Raw genomic sequence first — 18,427 nt, forward strand, 5'->3', positions numbered from 1 at the left:
CATGTTCACCTGAGCCTCCCAGTCTTCTAGTGCTAATTGACCAGCTGATTTCTGGTGGGGGAGGGGATCAACATAGTGCTGGAAGTGTAGTGGAAGCAGCTATGGAAGTTACCTGCAATGTTTCACCTGTTGCTGTGTTAAAACAGGATGCCATTTCTACAACTGAAAACTCTGTCCCAGTGGAAGAGAAGATGTCAGCTGGAGTTCTTACCAGTGCAGCAGCAGCTATGGATTCTGCTGTGAAGACAACAGCAAAAATAAATATCCCAGCAAGTATAAAAAATGACATTAATGTTAAAGCAATGAATGTGGTGGGTGGTGGTGAAGGGGTTAGTAATGCTGGGAAAAATAAAAATGACATTTCTCCTCCTGCTCAGCAGAGGAAAGATTTGATTGCACAGATCAATCCCGAATCTGTGCAATCGTTATCTGCTAAGTGTGTGTCAGATAATTTAAAAAAAACTGATGGATTTTCTGCTGGGAGGAATGTTGGAAGCTATGCTTCAGCTTTGGGGAGTCACACCAGGGTGGGTGGTGGGAATTCTGTTATTAGTCAAAATTCAGGGAGGTTTGGTGGGTATAGGAGGAGGAATGTGGTACAGTTGAGGTGGGTGGGGGATGGAACTCCACCAGTAAGGGGGAGGGTGGCTGAGTTGATTTTGGAAATGGGGTTTAAAGCTTGTGATATTTTTGCTTTAATTTGCCCGGTGGGGAGTTATGAATTTGATTTGTCGTTTGTAAAACCTGAAAGTTTGGATCTCTTCTGGGAGAGATTTAGGAGGTGCAAGGGCCTTCAGCAGTGGAGTGGTTTGGTGCCAAAAGTGATCTCAAGGCAGCCTCTGATAAAATCAGTGACCATTTTGGTGCGTAACGAATCCATACCAGAGGCTGATTTATTAGTATGGCTACGCCGATATGGCGAGGTCCTCACTCCACTGCGGAAGGTCCTTGATGAGCATGGGATATGGACAGGGGCCTGGACAGTGTCACTAAAATTGGGGGTGCTGGGCGATGTAGTTCAGCACCTTCCCTGCTCAGCCTTTCTGGGTAGGGATAGGCTGACCATTTTCTACCAAGGTCAGCCTAAGGTGTGTAATAAATGTGGTGATAAAGGCCACTTTGCATCGTCCTGCACCCACAAGAAGTGCTCACTGTGCCAGGATTTAGGCCATTTGGCCAGAGAATGCACCCAGATTCGGTGCAATTTGTGCCAGCAGCTGGGTCATCCATATAGCCAGTGCCCAGAGGCACTGCATAACTTGCCAGGATTGGAGACTGAGCTGCAGAGGCTTGATAAAGAAGATGAAGCAGCTGAAGTTAGAGAGGAAATTGTTGTTGCCCCTCCTGTGTCTGTTGTGTCAGATTCTGTTTCCCCTAGTGAGGTGGTCCCTGAGTCTGTCCTTCCTGTGTCTGTTGTGTCAGATTTTGTTTCCCCTGGTGATGTGGTCCCTGAGTCTGTCCCTCCTGTTGTTTCTACATCTACTGTGCGTAGATCCTCCAGACTAGCGGAAGCTGCTGGGGGGGCGGGTATAGTGGATCTTCCCCCTCGGCCTACTCCACCTCCAGTCCCTGTCTCTCGACACCGCAAACGCGGCCAAGAGGGTGCAGGGGTGCTGGATGGTGGTGGGGTCGATGGGGTTGAGGGAGGGGTGTCCATGTCCCATGTCTCACCCTCTGTTGTGGAGGATTCGGATGAGGAGGGGTGGGAGAGGACAAGGAGGAAGAAAAAGAAAAAGAGGAAAACCAGTAAAGCGGTTGTTTCCTCCTTACAGTTAGAGCCAGGAGGGGTTCCTCTTGGCAATTCATTTTCTGTGTTATCAGGGGAGGAGTTAGTATCCGATTTATCCATTTCATCTATGGATGAGGGGGAGTCACATAGTGTAAAAAGAGCTGTCTCGGGTGATGAGAGTGTGGTGGAGGTTAAGAAACGACTACCCCAATCATCCTGATGGCAGTGCCCGCTCTGATAAGGGTGGCGACCATTAATGTCGCCAGCGTGAAATCTGCAAGAGCTCGTGATATTGCCTTATTTTTGCTCAGTGAGTTTGATGCTGAGATTTTATTTTTGCAAGAGACCTGGCTCAATACTTTGGCCGATGTCCATCTAGCAAAAAGGGAGTGGAGATGCGGTCCCTCCTTTTGGTCTCTTGCGGCTGAGCCTTGCAGCGGAGTTGCGGTTCTTTTTAAAACCGATATGGTAACGTGCCGGCGGGTAATTGAGGTAGAAATGGGGAGATGCATGGTCTTAGACATCTCTGTTAGGGGGCAGGACCTGCGCCTGATCAATATCTATGGACCGCAGTCAAAATGGGACAGGAAATGCCTCTTCACAAAGATCAAGCCCTTCCTTTTTACATCCCAGCAGGTTGTCTTTGGAGGTGACTTTAACACCATAATTAGGCCTGAAGACAGGAGGGTCTCCATAGACAGGCTGGGTTATGATAGCGTTTTTCTTAGAGATATGGTTAGACAAGCAGGCCTGGTAGATGTGCACATTAAGCACTGCCCTGGCAGCACGGGATTCACATTTCAGAGAGGGAATAGTCAGAGTAGGATAGACAGGTTTTTTTTAAAGGAGAACTCTGCTTTCTCGGCTCCTGAGTTGAGGGCGGTGGAGTTCTCTGACCACTGTATGCTGTCTGTGACTCTGAATGCCTCGGACACTCCACCCAGGGGAAGGGGTACCTGGAAACTGAATTCGGCTCTCCTGGAAGATGTAGAGGTAAGACAATCCTTTGAGGATTTTTTTCAGGCACAGGTTTCTATTCTGGACTTTTGCAGCAGTAAGTCAGAGTGGTGGGAGCTTGTGAAACAAAGGGCGATTGGACTTTTCAAGGCCATAAGTAAGAAGAAGCAGCTTGGTATGTATATTGCCTACCAGCATTTGCGGAGGAAGCTTGATCGTCTTGTCTCGTATGGAGGAGATCCAGGGGAGATCTCGGAGGTAAAGCTTCTTCTTAGGAAGTGTCAATACGACCGGCATGCCTCCTTGGTTCTGGAGAGAGATTACGGGAAATATCACTCTCCTGATCCTTACCAGAACTGTAAGCAAGGCATAGCAGTTAAGACGGTCATAGGTCTGAGGGATAGTACGGGTTCCCTGGTTAAGTCCAGATCAGGGATCCTGGAGATCTTCAGGTCATATTACGCAGACCTTCTGGGAAGAAAGGACCTTAGTCGGGACAGGATGGAAAGCTTTCTGGATTCTACTCCAGGATTGGGAAATGATACATTGCCTTTGATGGATTTGACAGAACCAATTTCAGCGGATGAGGTAGTTCGTGCTATAGAGAAGCTGGCTACCAAAAAGTCGCCTGGGCCAGATGGGTTGACAGCTGAATTTTACAAGTGTTTTAAGTCCATTCTGGCTCCCTTTTTAGCGGAGGTTTATAACAGCTGTTTAGAAGAGGGTTCTCTCCCTCCCTCCATGAGGCAATCCGCTGTGATTCTTCTGTCAAAAGGTAAAGACCCCTCAATAATTGAGAACTGGCGCCCCATCAGTCTTCTCAATGTTGATAGAAAGATCTTGGCGAAGATTCTTTTTTGGCGCTTGTCGTCAGTAGCAGGCGATTTGTTGTCCAATCATCAGCACTGCTCGGTCCAGGGCAGAAGTACCTTTTCAGCAATTTTAGCTGTCCGGGAGGCTTTGGAGCGATGCAGGGCTGCTGAATGGAGAAAGTACTTGCTGGCATTGGATCAGGCGAAGGCTTTTGATCGAGTCAATCATGAGTACCTGTATTTGCTACTTGGTAGATACGGCCTGCAGGGGAGGTTTATTGATTGGCTGAAAACATTGTATAAAGGGGCTGAGAGCTTCCCACTTGTTAATGGTTGGGTTGGACGGCCTTTTGAGGTTGGCTCTGGTGTGCGCCAGGGGTGTCCTTTGAGCCCCCTGCTATATGTATTCGCAATCGACCCCTTCATAAGAAGGTTAGAGAGTGGATCGTTGTGTGGGGTGCCTTTGGGCATTGCTGGTGTGCCACCTTTGAAGGTCGTGGCCTATGCCGATGATGTGTCTGTTATTATCTCTGGGATGGAGGAGGCGCAGGAGGTGGTCTCTGTGATAGAGCAGTACACTGAGGCTTCTGGCTCTAAAATCAATCATGAAAAGAGTGAAGTTTTCTGGATGGGTGAGGAGGGTGAAAGCTTCGAACTTCCGGATGCCTTCCCAGAGCCCCAGCAGGAAATTAAAGTGTTGGGCATCAAATTTGGTCCTGGTGACTATGGTCATCGAAATTGGGAAAGCAGGTTGTTGAATGCCAATGCCAAGGTGGCAAGCTGGAAGAAATGGAAACTTTCCTTGAGGGAAAGGGTTGACTTGATTAAAACTTACCTGATCCCAATCTTTTTATATGTCAGCTTTGTCTGTATCTTGCCAGAATCTCTCTATGCAAGGGTGTACAGCTGCTTTTTCCAACTGTTATGGGGAAATAGGCTGAACCTGATCAAACGCAATGTAACTTACCTGTCCAGGCGGGAGGGTGGTCTAGGAATGGTCAACCCTATAGTTTTCTTTTCTCTGCTTTTTTTAAAGTATAATCTTGGTAATATGTTAGCAGAGACCCCGCCGGGATGGGTGGGTATTTTTCAATCTTGGTTTAGGCCTTTTCTGCGATGCTGGGAAGATGGCGGGCCAGTGAAAAGTCTGAGAGTCCGACATGGCAAGCTTCCGGCTTATGTTGCCCCGTGTCTGAAAATACTTAGGCAGTGGCAGGTGACAGTGGGGGATATCAAGTCCCTCCCCAGAAAGCTTCTGGAGAAGAGGATTTTGGGCTCTGCTTTCAGTGTGTCGCTGACCTTAAGGGATTGCCCAGGCCCCGTAATGAGGGAGGGGTTGCGTTTAATTAACTTAGGAAGAATCCCTTTGAAGTTTAGGGATCAAGCCTGGCTCGCTTTCCATGGAAGGCTCTATGTGAGAGGGAACCTGAAGCATCGCCCTGTGGATGATCGGGATTGTCCTAGAGCGGAGTGTGTTGGTAAAGTGGAGTCTATGGACCACTTTTTGCTCCAGTGTCCCTTTAACATAGAGGTGTATAAAAGGGTGGGGAGGGCTCTAGGCATCCCCTTTCTCTATCGCATGAGTTATGCGGAGTGGGTGTACGGGGCATTCCCGACTCGCTGGGATTTTGATTTGGATACACTTTTTCTAGTTAGTATAGTTGTCCGTTACTTCACGTGGAATGCACGGTGCCAGATTACCCTGCGGAAGAAAGTCCTCCCTGTCGAGGTGGTGGTGTACGATATTCTGGGTGAGGTTGGGAAGATTCGGGGTCTTGAGAAGGGCAGGGAGCCTCGAGCGGTCTGGATAAGGGCGTGGAGGAATATCAGACCTGCTTTTGGTGAACTGTCCATCTCTGGGTGAAAAGCTTTTTTCCTATGCTATTTCTTTCACGCCCTTAGCTTTTGTTAGTTAATATCTTCATTTTTGAAGAAGGGCTGCATGCATAATGGGAGTGGTTTTGTTTCTTGACCTCGCAGGTTTGATGTCTGGTGTGGTGGTGTGAGTCTTATTAAGATAATTTTTTCCGGTAATGATGTGTTTCATGATGTGAGTTTTGTTTTTGCTGTAAAGGCAGTCTTTATTTGAGAGCAGAATTTGCTATGTATTTTTTTTTTCCCCCCTTTTCATGTAAATATGTATATATTTATTTATGTATATTGATTTTATGCTTATTGATTGCAAGACTTTTAATAAACAAAATTGGGAAGAATGCTCCTTACATTGGTGATCAGTGGGAAGAATGCTCCTTACATTGGTGGTCAGTGGGAAGAATGCTCCTTACATTGGTGGTCAGTGGGAAGAATGCTCCTTACATTGGTGGTCAGTGGGAAGAATGCTCCTTACATTGGTGATCAGTGGGAAGAATGCTCCTTACATTGGTGGTCAGTGGGAAGAATGCTTCTTACATTGGTGGTCAGTGGGAAGAATGTCCCTTACATTGGTGATCAGTGGGAAGAATGCTCCTTACATTAGTGATCAGTGGGAAGAATGCTCCTTACATTGGTGATCAGTGGGAAGAATGCTCCTTACATTAGTGATCAGTGGGAAGAATGCTCCTTACATTGGTGATCAGTGGGAAGAATGCTCCTTACATTGGTGATCAGTGGGAAGAATGCTCCTTACATTGGTTGTCAGTGGGAAGAATGCTCCTTACATTGGTGATCAGTGGGAAGAATGCTCCTTACATTGGTGGTCAGTGGGAAGAATGCTCCTTACATTTGTTGTCAGTGGGAAGAATGCTCCTTACATTGGTTGTCAGTGGGAAGAATGCTCCTTACACCGGTGATCAGTTGGAAGAATGCTCCTTACATTGGTGGTCATTGGGAAAAATGCTCCTTACATTGGTGATCAGTGGGAAGAATGCTCCTTACATTGGTTGTCAGAGGGAAGAATGCTCCTTACACTGGTGGTCAGTGGGAAGAATGCTCCTTACACTGGTGGTCAGTGGGAAGAATGCTCCATACATTGGTGGTCAGTGGGAAGAATGCTCCTTACACTGGTGATCAGTGGGAAGAATGCTCCTTACATTGGTGGTCAGTGGGAAGAATGCTCCTTACACTGGTGATCAGTGGGAAGAATGCTCCTTACATTGGTGGTCAGTGGGATGAATGCTCCTTAAATTGGTGATTAGTGGGAAGAAGGCTCCATACATTAGTGGTCAGTGGGAAGAATTCATCCCTAGCAGAAAGTTCATTGTTGTCAGTGGTTATTTATTTGAGATTCAGAAACTGCAAATTGCTTAAGGAACCTCTAGGAACCATAGTTGAGAGTGGCTGTACTAAAGGATAAAGAATGTTCAAAGTTGGAAAAAGTTGTGTTCACTTCAAAATTATAATGTTGTACAAGTAAAAATCCTGATTCTTCTGTTTATCCTTATACATGATTATTAAAAGTGAACAGTGAAGTCTCTGAAAATATGACTGTCACATCTATATGAGCTTGTTGGACATCCCATTCCAAAACCGTGGGCATTCTCGCCTTGTAGCCTTAATTCCACTCTTCTGGGAAGGCTTTCCACAAGATTTTGGAGGGTGTCTGTGGGAATTTGTGTCCATTTTTTAAGGTCAGGTATTGATGTTGGATGAGGAGACCTGGCTAACAATCAGTGTTCCAATTCCTAAAAGTGCTTAGTGGGGTTGAGGTCAAGTCTCTTTGAAGGCCACTTGCGTTCCTCCCCACCAAACTGGTCAAATCATGTCTTTATGGAGATATTGGTAAAGAAGACCTAGCTTGTTTCATTCATCTTAAAGGTGTTCAGTAGGGTTTAGGTCCGGGCTTTTGTGCAGGACACTCAACTTCCTCCACACCAACCTGGTCAAACCAAGTCTTTATGGAGCTGACTTTGTACACAGTGAAACAGAAAAGGGTCTTCCCGAAACCTTTTCCACAAGGTTGGAAACTCACAGTTGTCTAAAATGTCCTTGTATCAAAAGGGAAGTATGGCCAAATCTTTTTGGCCATGCTCATCTTGTGTGTCATAGGCGTGCACTTACTTGTGCTCTGTGACCCACAATTAGCCAACATTGGGCTAAAAGCTGCTGTTGGCTGATGTCACAGAGCCGTTTCAGGCTCTGGAAGGATCCCTACCATTTTTTTAAGATTCACCCAGATGTCTAATAAGTAACTGGCTCTGCTTCCCAACTGAGAGCCTCAGCAAGCCACTCCTGCCCCCTCTATAGGCCTGGAGAAGTTGACTGAGAACAGAGTGAACATTGGTTATATGAACGCTCAGTTCTCAGGCTTAGAGCCAGTAGGGGACAGCTGAAGCATCACATGGAGGTGAGTATGTGTTTTTATTTTTTTTATTAGCCCAAATATTCTTCTTTATTAGTAATTTTCACTGGAAACACCTCAACTTCACCATTTGGGGAAGGAGATCCACACGTTGGGCTATAGAGGTAAATGTGATGGTCAGGTGTCCACAACCTTTTGGCCATACAGTGTACCTTCCTCCTGCTCATGTGATTGTCACACTCTCACTTTTTGCAGTAGACTACTCAGAGGTTGAAGTCAGGTTGTAGGAATCCCATGTTATAGTTTCATCCCAAAGACTTTTGCCTTTCTTACTACAACACAAAGGCTGATCCGATGATTATTACAACACTGAGGTTGATCAGATGATTAAGGTAAATGCATTGCCTCCCCCCAACACATATATGCCAAGCAGTTTTAGAAAGTACTGGCCAATAGGGATGATCAAACTTTTGAAAAGTTTGGTTCGACCAGAACACCCGAATTTCCCGAAAGTTCGGTTCGGATTTCAGAACCCCATTGAAATCAATGGGACCCGAACTTCTGGAATCAAAAAACACAATTTTGAAGCCCTAAAACCCAATAAATTCCCCTAAAAAGTGCCTAGGGTTCTGGGTCATGCCCCAGGGACTATGAATCAGGCAAAAAAAACTTTTTAAAAATTGTAGTTTTTGATATATATATATATATAGATATATATATATATATAGATATATATATGTATATATGTATACCCCTAACCCAGAATCTGCATAGTGGGGTCACCCTGACATGGCAGAGTCAGTTCAAAACTACACTACGGTCACCCTGACAAGGCAGAGTCAGTTCACCCTAAACTACACTACGGTCACCCTGACATGGCAGAGGCAGGTCACCCTAAACTACACTACGGTCACCCTGACACTTAAAGTTATCACTACAAAAACTAGATTTTTGAATCTAACTATAGTGGTATATAGTACCCTGACTACACTGCATATCCCTTTCCTCACACTAATAATTGCAAAATGACACTGGAGCTTTACAAGCAGTAGGAGAAACACAAATGCTTCCACTCTCTTCCACAGCCTCTGTATTACAGTGCTAAAGTTTTGGCGGGGCTATGTTATATACTGGGGGGGCGTATTCACTCCTGATTGGCCTCTGGACCCCGTAGTCACTCCAATCACATTTTACTGATGTTTCTGGGCCAATCACGGGCTTTTAAAGCCCAGTTCCTGTCCCATTGCATTTTGGGCGGTTCTGGTGGCCGAATTCCGAACTTTTACCGCAAAAAGTTTGGATTTCGGCCAAATTTCGAACACCCAATGTTCGGGTCGAACCGATGGTCGACCCGAGCCGTTCGATCATCCCTACTGGCCAACATATATTATTATCCACAATACAGAAACAGGTAAGGATCTGCCCTTAAATAATTATAGCTAGGCAGGAGGGGATTGGACGTTATTCTCAGCTGAACTGAACTTTCCTGTATTTCTTCTGTACATCAGAAATCCCAGTGAAGTTCACAAAGAAACTGGAAGCTGTGACGGGAGAGATCGGATCTTCCATCACTCTGACCTGCGAGCTGGGACAGGCGAAGGGCGATGTTGTCTGGAAAAGGAACGGAGAGGAGATCAAGGCCAGCAAACGCTTTCAGATTAGGTCCGATGGAGCCAAGCGCAGCCTGACCGTCTCCCAGCTGAAGGCGGAGGATGGAGGAGAGTATTCCTGCGAATCCCGGGACGATAAAACCATCACACAACTCACCACCAAAGGTACTTTATACATATAAAACTAAACACTGCTGAAGTCAGCAAAGTGTGTAATACGCTCTAAAAAGTATTTATGGGAAGATTCACAATTACATATGGTGCAGTCTGTCAATAGCAAATTTTGTTTCAGTGTACCCTATGCAACATGGTTTCATTATAATAGAATGTAAGGCATCGGTCAAGGGTATTACCAAGGGTATTGGGACACCTGGCTTTACATGCACATGAACTTTAATAGCATCCCTGTCTTAGTCCGTAGGGTTCAATATTGAGTTGGCCCACCCTTTGCAGCTATAACAGCTTCAACTCTTCTGAGAAGGTTGTCCACAAGGTTTAGGAGTGTGTCTATGGGAAAATTTGACCATTCTTCCAGAAAAGCATTTGTGAGGTCAGGCACTGATGTTGGAGGAGGTTTCCTGGCTCGTAGTGTGCACTATAATTCATCCCAAAGGTATTCTGTAGGGTTGAGGTCAGGACTCTCTGCAGGCTAGTCAAGCTCCTCCACCCCAAACTTGCTCACCCGTGTCTTTATGGACCTTGCTTTGTGCCCTGGTCCAAATCATTTAGTGAAGGGGGGATTATGGTGTGGGTTTTTTTTTTTTCAGGGGTTTGGCTTGGCCCCTTAGTTCCAATGGGAAGAACTCTTAAGACGTCAGCATACCAAGACATTTTGGACAATTTAAAATCCCCAACTTTCTGGGAACAGTTTGGGGATGGCCCCTTCCTGTTCTAACATGACCGCACACCAGTGCATTAACAAAGTCCATAAAAACATGGATGAGTGAGTTTGGGGTGGAGGAACTTGACTGGCCTGACTTCAACCCAATAGAACACCTTTGGGATGAATTACAGCGGAGACTGCGAGCCAGGCCTTCTAGTCCAACATCAGTGCTTGACCTCACAAATGAACTTCTGGAAGAATGATCAAGAATAGTCACGGGGTGTAATTTCTGCCTGCTGTCTCCTTCCTCAACAATCAGCATGAGTCACTTCTGACAAATTTTCCTGACACCAAGAGAAAAATGTTGATGGGAGGGACCTCAAGCAGATTGACAGCCTCAGCTCTGTTTTTGTGAGCTGTATGAAGGGGGAGGGGGGGGGGGGGGGGGTCTCTTTCCTCCCTCAGCTTTCAGAGCTCTCCTCACTGAGCTCTGCAGTGTCATTTCAGCTCTCTCCCACCTTATAAATTCAGCCATTTGAACTGCTGTAAAGAAGAGAAGACTGCAGATAAACAGGTGCAACTTATGTAGGAGGATTTATTTCACCAGAGGGTAGTCACTTTACAGGGTACTGTATATGTAAGAGTTTAGAACCACATTAAAGCAGAGTTTAGGTCCACGGCTCCCTTGCAGGCATCGACATCTCCTCAGCTTCTTTTGGATGCCTGGTCTTCGGCCGTCTTGATTGGCCGGCAGGGGAATGAGGTAACTGCAGTGTGTGCAGGCCCATGGAGTTCATTCATTCTGGCATCGAGGTATGCCAAGAATATACATTTAGCTCCACAAGCCTGCTCACAATTTTTTTTTACTATTAGTTTTGCTTTAATGGTTATTTGTCTTGGCCATATGATACAAACACTGCTTGGCTCCCTCAAACCAAGCTTGTTTCGAAGATGAAACTTCTTTTATCAGGTTTTATTGCATGCTCATTTTGACAGTATATCCAGTTCACGGGTGTTTCTTATTTTCTTGAAAAACTTGGGAAATTCAGGCATCTTCAGCTCCAATAATTTCTTTAATACAGATCACTGTTGGTCAGTGTGTTGCCACTCCTCCGTTGGCTGATGTGTTCTCTTGCCCTACCATAAGGGTGCCACTTCTGCTTTCTCCATAGCTAAGCCCAAAGGGAAGGTGGATCTCCAGGACGATCCTCAGCCAGGGAAAGCTCTATTTCTTCACAGCCTGCATCTGTCTCTTAAGAGCCCCAAGCTTACCACAAGGGCCAACTCCTCACCACCTTGCTCTGCTACCTGGAATCCACCCACACGCACCTCATAGCCCTGTATATTGTATTCCTCTAGGTCAGTGGTTCTCAACCCTGGCCCTCAGGAGTCAGGACCCACTAACAGGCCAGGTTTGCAAGATAACTGAAATACATCCCAGGTGATATAATTTGCTGCTCAGTGATTGCAGTACTCTAGTCTGTATCTCCCAGAGGCGTAACTAGAACCTTCAGGGCCCCGGTGCAAGAAACCAGGCCAGGGCCCTTCCAGGCCGGGGCCCTTCTCTTCAAGCTTGGGACTCTTCCCACTGATCCTGGGGCCCTTTACTCTCGTTGCTGGGCCTTTTATTACGGTCCCGCAGCGGGACCCTTTTACAAGTTCTGCAGTGGGTACCCTTCCTGCCATCTTGGGGCCCCACGGTGGTGGAAAGCCAGGGCCCAGTCGCAAGTGTGACCTTTGTGATCCTGGAAGTTCACCCACTGGTGTCAGTAGTTTTTATTTTTTGGTATTTTAATTGTATTATTTTTTATAATTTTATTTTATTTTTTTACAATGTCGCTGACTATGACTCTGTCCATTTAGAAAAGGAAGGAGCTGGTAAATTACATATTTACTGACCCCTTCCTGGTTCTCTATTGTGACACATCCCCTGCAGCAGCCGGCAGGAGAGGGAAGGGAGACCAGTGGGGGGGGGGGGGGGCAGCACAGTAACGGGGGAGGGGGGGGGGGACCAGGGGAGCCCACAGGGGCCCAGAGACAGCAGAACACAAGTGAACTGGATAGGAGGAGTGGCGGGGGGCAGCATACAGAGGAACCAATCTCCTCCATTTTCCTTCTGCAGCTACAGGAGGAAAAAGGAGGACAGTGATTTCTTTACATGCTGCCCCTGCCACCCCTCCTATCCAGGTGTACAGGCCTCCTGGAGCATGGGGCCCGGTTGCGATTGCAACCCCTGCAACCCCTGTAGTTACGCCCCTTGTATCTCCCCAAGGTAATACTTAAAATCTGGCCTGTTAGTGGGTCCTGAGGACTGGAGTTGAGAACCGCTGCTCTAGGTAAAAGGGTGTCTTCTAGTGGTGACACTAGGAATTACATTGGGAACCACTTAAAACCCTTACTTCCTATAATAGATCCATTACCTATATTTCAAATCAGTCACAAACATGGTCTTGAAGGAGTTGGTTTTAAAGGGGGCAAAAAAATAGAGGGTTTATTGGTGACATCTTGCCCCAAACGTCATCCTTACATCTTGTTTTCCTCTACTAGATATTATTGCCAATGATTTATTTATCTATGTTGTCCTGCCAGCTCCTCGCGTGGTGAAGTTTACAGCAGAACTGAATAACGTGGTGGTAGAGGAAGGTGCAGAAGCCACATTTAAGTGCACATTGACCCCAGAAGACGCCGAGTTGACGTGGTACCGAAATGGGGCCAAGATAGAAAAAAGCAACAAGTACTCATTCAGCAAGAAAGGGACCGTGCACACCCTGGCCATCAGCAAGCTGACCATGCAAGATGCCGGGGAGATCGCAGCTGAGGCTGAAGGGGTGAAAACAACAGCTAACCTGAAGGTCCGAGGTGAGGACCAACATGAAAAGCTCATATGAATGAAAGTTGTTATGGGCAGTCTTTGCTTTGATCAGACACACTGGGAAATTTATGTTGATTTCCCATTGTTCCTGATACAGCAGGTTGAAGGTCAATGTAGCTCAAGCTTGGACAAACCTAATACTAATGTTGGTATGTGAAGATTCTCATTTATCCATGTCAAGGTATATCTAGTAGTAGTAGTTGGTCACTTCTGTAAAGTCACTTCTCCAAGCCACTTCTTTAGCCATAGTGAGTGTCAGGAACCTTTAGCCATGTACAAGTTTCCACACTCTTTTAAACTTTTTTGAAGACCCCTCATAAATCAAAGAATTATTATCTATGCAGACTTCCTGACACCAAGGATAGGATTATATAAAGAACAGGGGGAGGGTCCACCACTTTCATTCCACCCATCAGGAGGGGACAGCCCATACACATGTAGGGGGCCCGGGCATTCCTGAGGGGCCCGGCGGCCCAGGCCCCAACCAATGTGACCGAGTTGTTGCTGCTGTAGATACTAGCAATTGCTAAAGCAGGGTGGCTGCAGAGAAAGCCGATGCAGCTGAAGGAATGTCTCTTTGCTGGATTGTGCTGTCTCTTTGCTGAAAATTTGAGGCTGTCTCTTTGCTGGATTGGGATCTGTCTTTGCTGAATATATGAGGACGTCTCTTTGTTGGATTGTAATGTCTCTTTGTTGAATATATGAGGTTGTCTCTATGCTGGATTGGGATGTCTCTTTGCTGAATATATGAGGGCATCTCTTTACTGGAAGGAGATGTCTCTTTGCTGAATATATGAGGTCGTCTCTTTGTTGGATTGTAATGTCTCTTTGTTGAATATATGAGGTTGTCTCTATGCTGGATTGGGATGTCTCTTTGCTGAATATATGAGGCCATCTCTTTACTGGAAGGAGATGTCTCTTTGCTGAATATATGAGGTTGTCTCTTTGCTGGATTGGGATGTCTCCTTGCTGAATAGATGGGATGTCTCTTTGCTGGCTTGGATTCATTTTTATACATTAAGTTGTAAGAGTGTTAAAATAGAAGTGGGTGCACTGAAGGACTCAGTGGGATGACCAGTAGGTGGATTCGGTGGGACGGCCAGAGGGCGGGCCCTGTGAAATATTGGTGGTCAGGCCCGGAGGGGCCCAGGCCTAAAGCTGTGTAAGGGGCCCCAAAATTTCTGATAGCTGCCCTGATTCCACCTATTCAGTTCTTGTACAATCAACATTTGCCTTGACACATGCCATGGTGATTGGATTAAGATGTCGGTGATAGCTGTGTGGATACATATGTTGGATTATCTTTCTGACACTCAATAGAACTCAAAAAATTGCCTGGAGAAATTAAAAAATGTCTTCAATATTAAAACAGCCCTCAGAGATAGAAAAATTGAGAGTCAGTAATCAGGTTTTGCTGTGGTGCACATGTGCTGACAGGAGGAGAAAGCAGGCTATTGACCTTTTCTCTTTTCTTCTTTGCTTTCCTTGTCCATTCAGCAAGTTGAATGTATTCAGGTCCCACTGTAGTGGAGGTCCCTAAGGCTTAACTAAAAGGTATTAAAAGTGATCACTGAAGTCCGTCCCCAAAGTTGCAACCAATATGAGCTTGCTGGGTGTTCCATTAATAAACCATGGTCAGTTGAAACCCTTTTTGTGGCTATAACATCCTCCACATTTTTGGGAAGGTTATAAAAAAGGCCTATGGGAGTTTGAGAACATTTGGTCAGGTACTGATTTTTGATGAGAAGACCTGGCACGCAGTTGGAGTTCCAATTTATCCCAAAGATTTTCAATAGGGTTGAGGTCAGGTACGGATGTTGATGTCGAGACTTGTCTTGTAAGGTAGCAATTCATCCCAAAGGTGTTCAGTAGGGTTGAACTGAGGGCTCTGTGAAGGCCACTTGAGTTCCTCCACACCAAACTGGTCAAACCATGTCTATATGGAGATGGCTCTGTACACAGGGGCACAGTCATGCCGCTACAGAAAAGGGTCTTCACCGAACTTTTACCACAAGGTTTGAAGATTACAATGATCTAAAATGTCTTCGTATGATGTAGTTTTAACAGTAATCTTCAATGGAAACATTGACTCATTTGAAGGAGGTCCACATGCTGTTGGTCATATAGTGTTTATTTTATGTCAACAGAGATAAAGAAGTTTTTAAAGTTTGCAAATTATATACTTTAAAACCACTTAAACCTCAGTGATGTACCAGTATGTCGTGGGGTTAAAGTGGTTATACCGGGATGAAGCCGGCTTGTTGCAAAATTCATCCTTTGGCTAATTAGCCGCTGGATTGCTTTTACTGAAGGCAGAAGGGGACCCCCCTCGCCTCCGGCCCCCTTCCTTGCCTTCCCAGAATCTCCCGTCTCCCGTGAGCCCCAGACTGTAGCTGGCAGTTCTGCCAGCTGACCATAGAGATAACTGAGGACCAGAACATCCCTGATCATCTCTATTGTATAAGAAACCATAAGCTACAAGTATTTTCATCACTTCTGGTTTTGCCAGGATATAAACAAGCCATTACTGGCTTGGGAAAGCATTAGAATAAACGGATCTAGGTTTGAACTGATGTTTTTATGGGCAGAGGAGAGATCTGGGGTCTAATAGACCCCAGATCTCTCAGTAACGAATACCTGTCACTGCCCATGCTATCTCAAGGGATATTGTTCAGCATTAAAATTGATGAAAAAATAAATAAATAAAGTTACAGTTTAAAAATTAAAAAAAACGAAAATAATTAATAATAATAAAAAAAATTGATAAAAAAATAAATAAAGCTACAGTTTAAAAATTAAAAAAAAAAACGAAAATAATTAATAATAATTAAAAATATGAAGTGCCCCCCATGCCGTGTTTGTGGGCACTAAAATTATTTAAAGTGTGTTTTTTCCAAAAAAATGTCCATTTCATAAAAAACTCTGCGCAAATGCCAAGTGACATAAACAATTGCAACACCCACCTTTTTATTGTCTAGGGCCTTTGCTTAAAATATATATATACTGTTTGGGGGCTTCTAAGTAATTTTCTACCAAAAAAATGCTACTTTTTACATACAGTATATAGGAGAAGCGTCAAAACAGGCCCAGAGCCGAAATGGTTCTCTTATGAACCCGATGCCCCCTAAGACACTCTGGTAAAAAAAGTTTAACCAGTTTCTGTAGTCATAATGCTCCTGACCCCCCTGCATCATAAATTTAGCCAGTCAAAACACTCAGTGAAATGCCACCTTTTTCCATACTGAAATGTATACACCCTAAATGTTGCACCTTCTTTTTCCCGGTCAGAGGCTCCCGTCTTGTTTAAGAAGAAGTTGGAAACGGTCACAGTGGAGGAGCGGCAGACGGTTCATCTGGAAACAGAGCTGACCAAAGCCTCCAAAGAAGTGAAGTGGATGAAAAACGGTATTGTGCTTCAGTCCGGCGGTAACATTGAGATAAAATCTGAAGGAACAAAACAGATCCTCATCTTAAAGAACGTGACCTATGCCGACCGAGGGCTGTATGGCTGCGAGACTTTGGATGACAAGACGCAGGCCAAGCTTAATGTTGAGAGTAAGTCAGAACCTTCATTAAGGTGGGATTTTAGATGGTAATGTCGGGACTAGGAGGAAAACATGCACTCTATAAAACTTTTCTTCCAGTATCTGCCAGTATATTCCAACCCTCTGCAGGTTGCCTTGTGCAATCTCCACAGGAGGAGAGTGTCTAGCACAGGACAGGGGGTTGGTTGGATTTGTTTTTTGTTTAACGTTAAGTTTACTTTAACCGCTTGCCGACCGCCGCACGACTATTTACGGCAGCGGTCAGCCCCGTACAGGCAAAGTGACGTAGGACTACATCACTAGCCTGTGAGCCTCTAGGGGGCAAACGCGCGCCGCCGGAGGTGCGATCCCGCTCGTTCCCTAAGAAGTCCGCGCGTGTGACCGGCGGACCCGATGTCTGCCGGTCACTCTCGATCTCCCCGTGGGGAGGGAGAAAGGCAGACGGCTGATGTAAACAAAGCCGCCTGTCATTCTCCTGATGTAAGAACAGAGATCATACGATCCTGCTATGTAGGATCGTATGTCTCTGTGCTTACATCACTAGCCACACCCCTTTACAGTTAGAAGCACGCCCCTAGGGACACACTTAGCCCCTGCATCACCAATAAAGCTAATTTTTACAGTAACAGTGCATATGTATAGCACTTATTACTGTAGTAATGTCACTGGTACCCCCAAAAGTGTCAAAAATGTCAGTCAAGGGTCCAATCTGTCCGCCGCAATGTCGCAGTCCCGCAAAAAAATCGCAGATCGCCGCCATTACTCGTTTAAAAAAAAAACACCAAAAATGACAGAAATCTTTCCCTTAGTTAGTAAACGCAATAACTTTTGCGCAAACCAATCAAAATACGCTTATTGCGATTTTTTTTTTTACCAAACATATGTAGCAGAAAACAAATTGGCCAAAAATGTTAAAAAATTTAGATTTTTAAATTTTTTTGGGAGAATTTCATATAAAAAAATGTGAAAAATATTGTTATTTTTTCAAAATTTATGCTATTTTTTTGTTTATAGTGCAAAAAGTAAAAATCGCACAGGTGATCAAATACCACCAAAAAAAAGCTCTGTTTGTGGGAAAAAAAGGACGTCAATTTAATTTGGGTACAGCGTCGCACGACCGCACAATTGTCCGTTAAAGTCACGCAGTGCCGAATTGCAAAATAGGGCCTGGTCAGGAAGGGGGTAAAATCTTCCGGGGCTTAAGTGGTTTTAAGTGACACAATTAAATATGATACATACAAATAGCAACACCATACCTACTGGCAAATTTTAAAGCTGGTCTCCAGCCTACAGTCTGGCACAGATGTACCAGCTCCTCTCCTGGACTGATATTGCCTCCTCTGCTTTCACTGCACACTGTGAGCTTCTCACAATGTGTATTAGAAGCTACAATAAGTTGGATAGAGCCCGGCTTATTTTCTGGCTGCAGGATATCCACATTATATAGCCCTTTCCTCCTTAGCCTGACTCTCTCGGCCCACCTCTTTCATTCATTGCATTAGTTCTTTAAATCATGGAGACAGCATCACATGTGGGTGTTACCTAGGGTGGACTGCTTGCAAATGTATCTTGCCTAAGAATACTCACTCCTTCAGATTGACACCCAGCAATGAAGGCATTTTGATATTATGCAAATGTACTTTGTTTGCTCTCCTGAAATCACTTGAGCTGTATGTAAGTACTTTGCGTTTCTCTGGGTTCTGCAGGCTGCAGGTTTGATTGCTTCCCTCTGTTTTCTGGAGAGTTCCAGAATTTAATGAGTTGGAGAATCAAACAGGCACTCTGAATATATATGGAGATCCAGCCAAACCCATGGGAGATGTGCCCAGATGGTGGTTGGAG

At 45.2% G+C, this 18,427-nt stretch overlaps 1 protein-coding gene across 1 annotated transcript in view; it reads left to right on the forward strand.

The window, feature by feature from the left end:
- Positions 1-18,427, forward strand: part of OBSCN (obscurin, cytoskeletal calmodulin and titin-interacting RhoGEF) — a 740,285-nt gene that overhangs the window by 130,202 nt on the left and 591,656 nt on the right. The window contains exons 20-22 of the mRNA XM_082257722.1: positions 9,244-9,510; positions 12,758-13,027; positions 16,329-16,595. Coding sequence (XP_082113848.1) covers positions 9,244-9,510; positions 12,758-13,027; positions 16,329-16,595 — 804 coding nt within the window. The remainder of the gene's footprint in view (positions 1-9,243; positions 9,511-12,757; positions 13,028-16,328; positions 16,596-18,427) is intronic.

This window comes from Pelophylax lessonae (genome assembly GCF_965119305.1).
Source record: "Pelophylax lessonae genome assembly, chromosome: 5".
In the NCBI taxonomy this organism is placed as follows: Eukaryota; Metazoa; Chordata; class Amphibia; order Anura; family Ranidae; genus Pelophylax; species Pelophylax lessonae.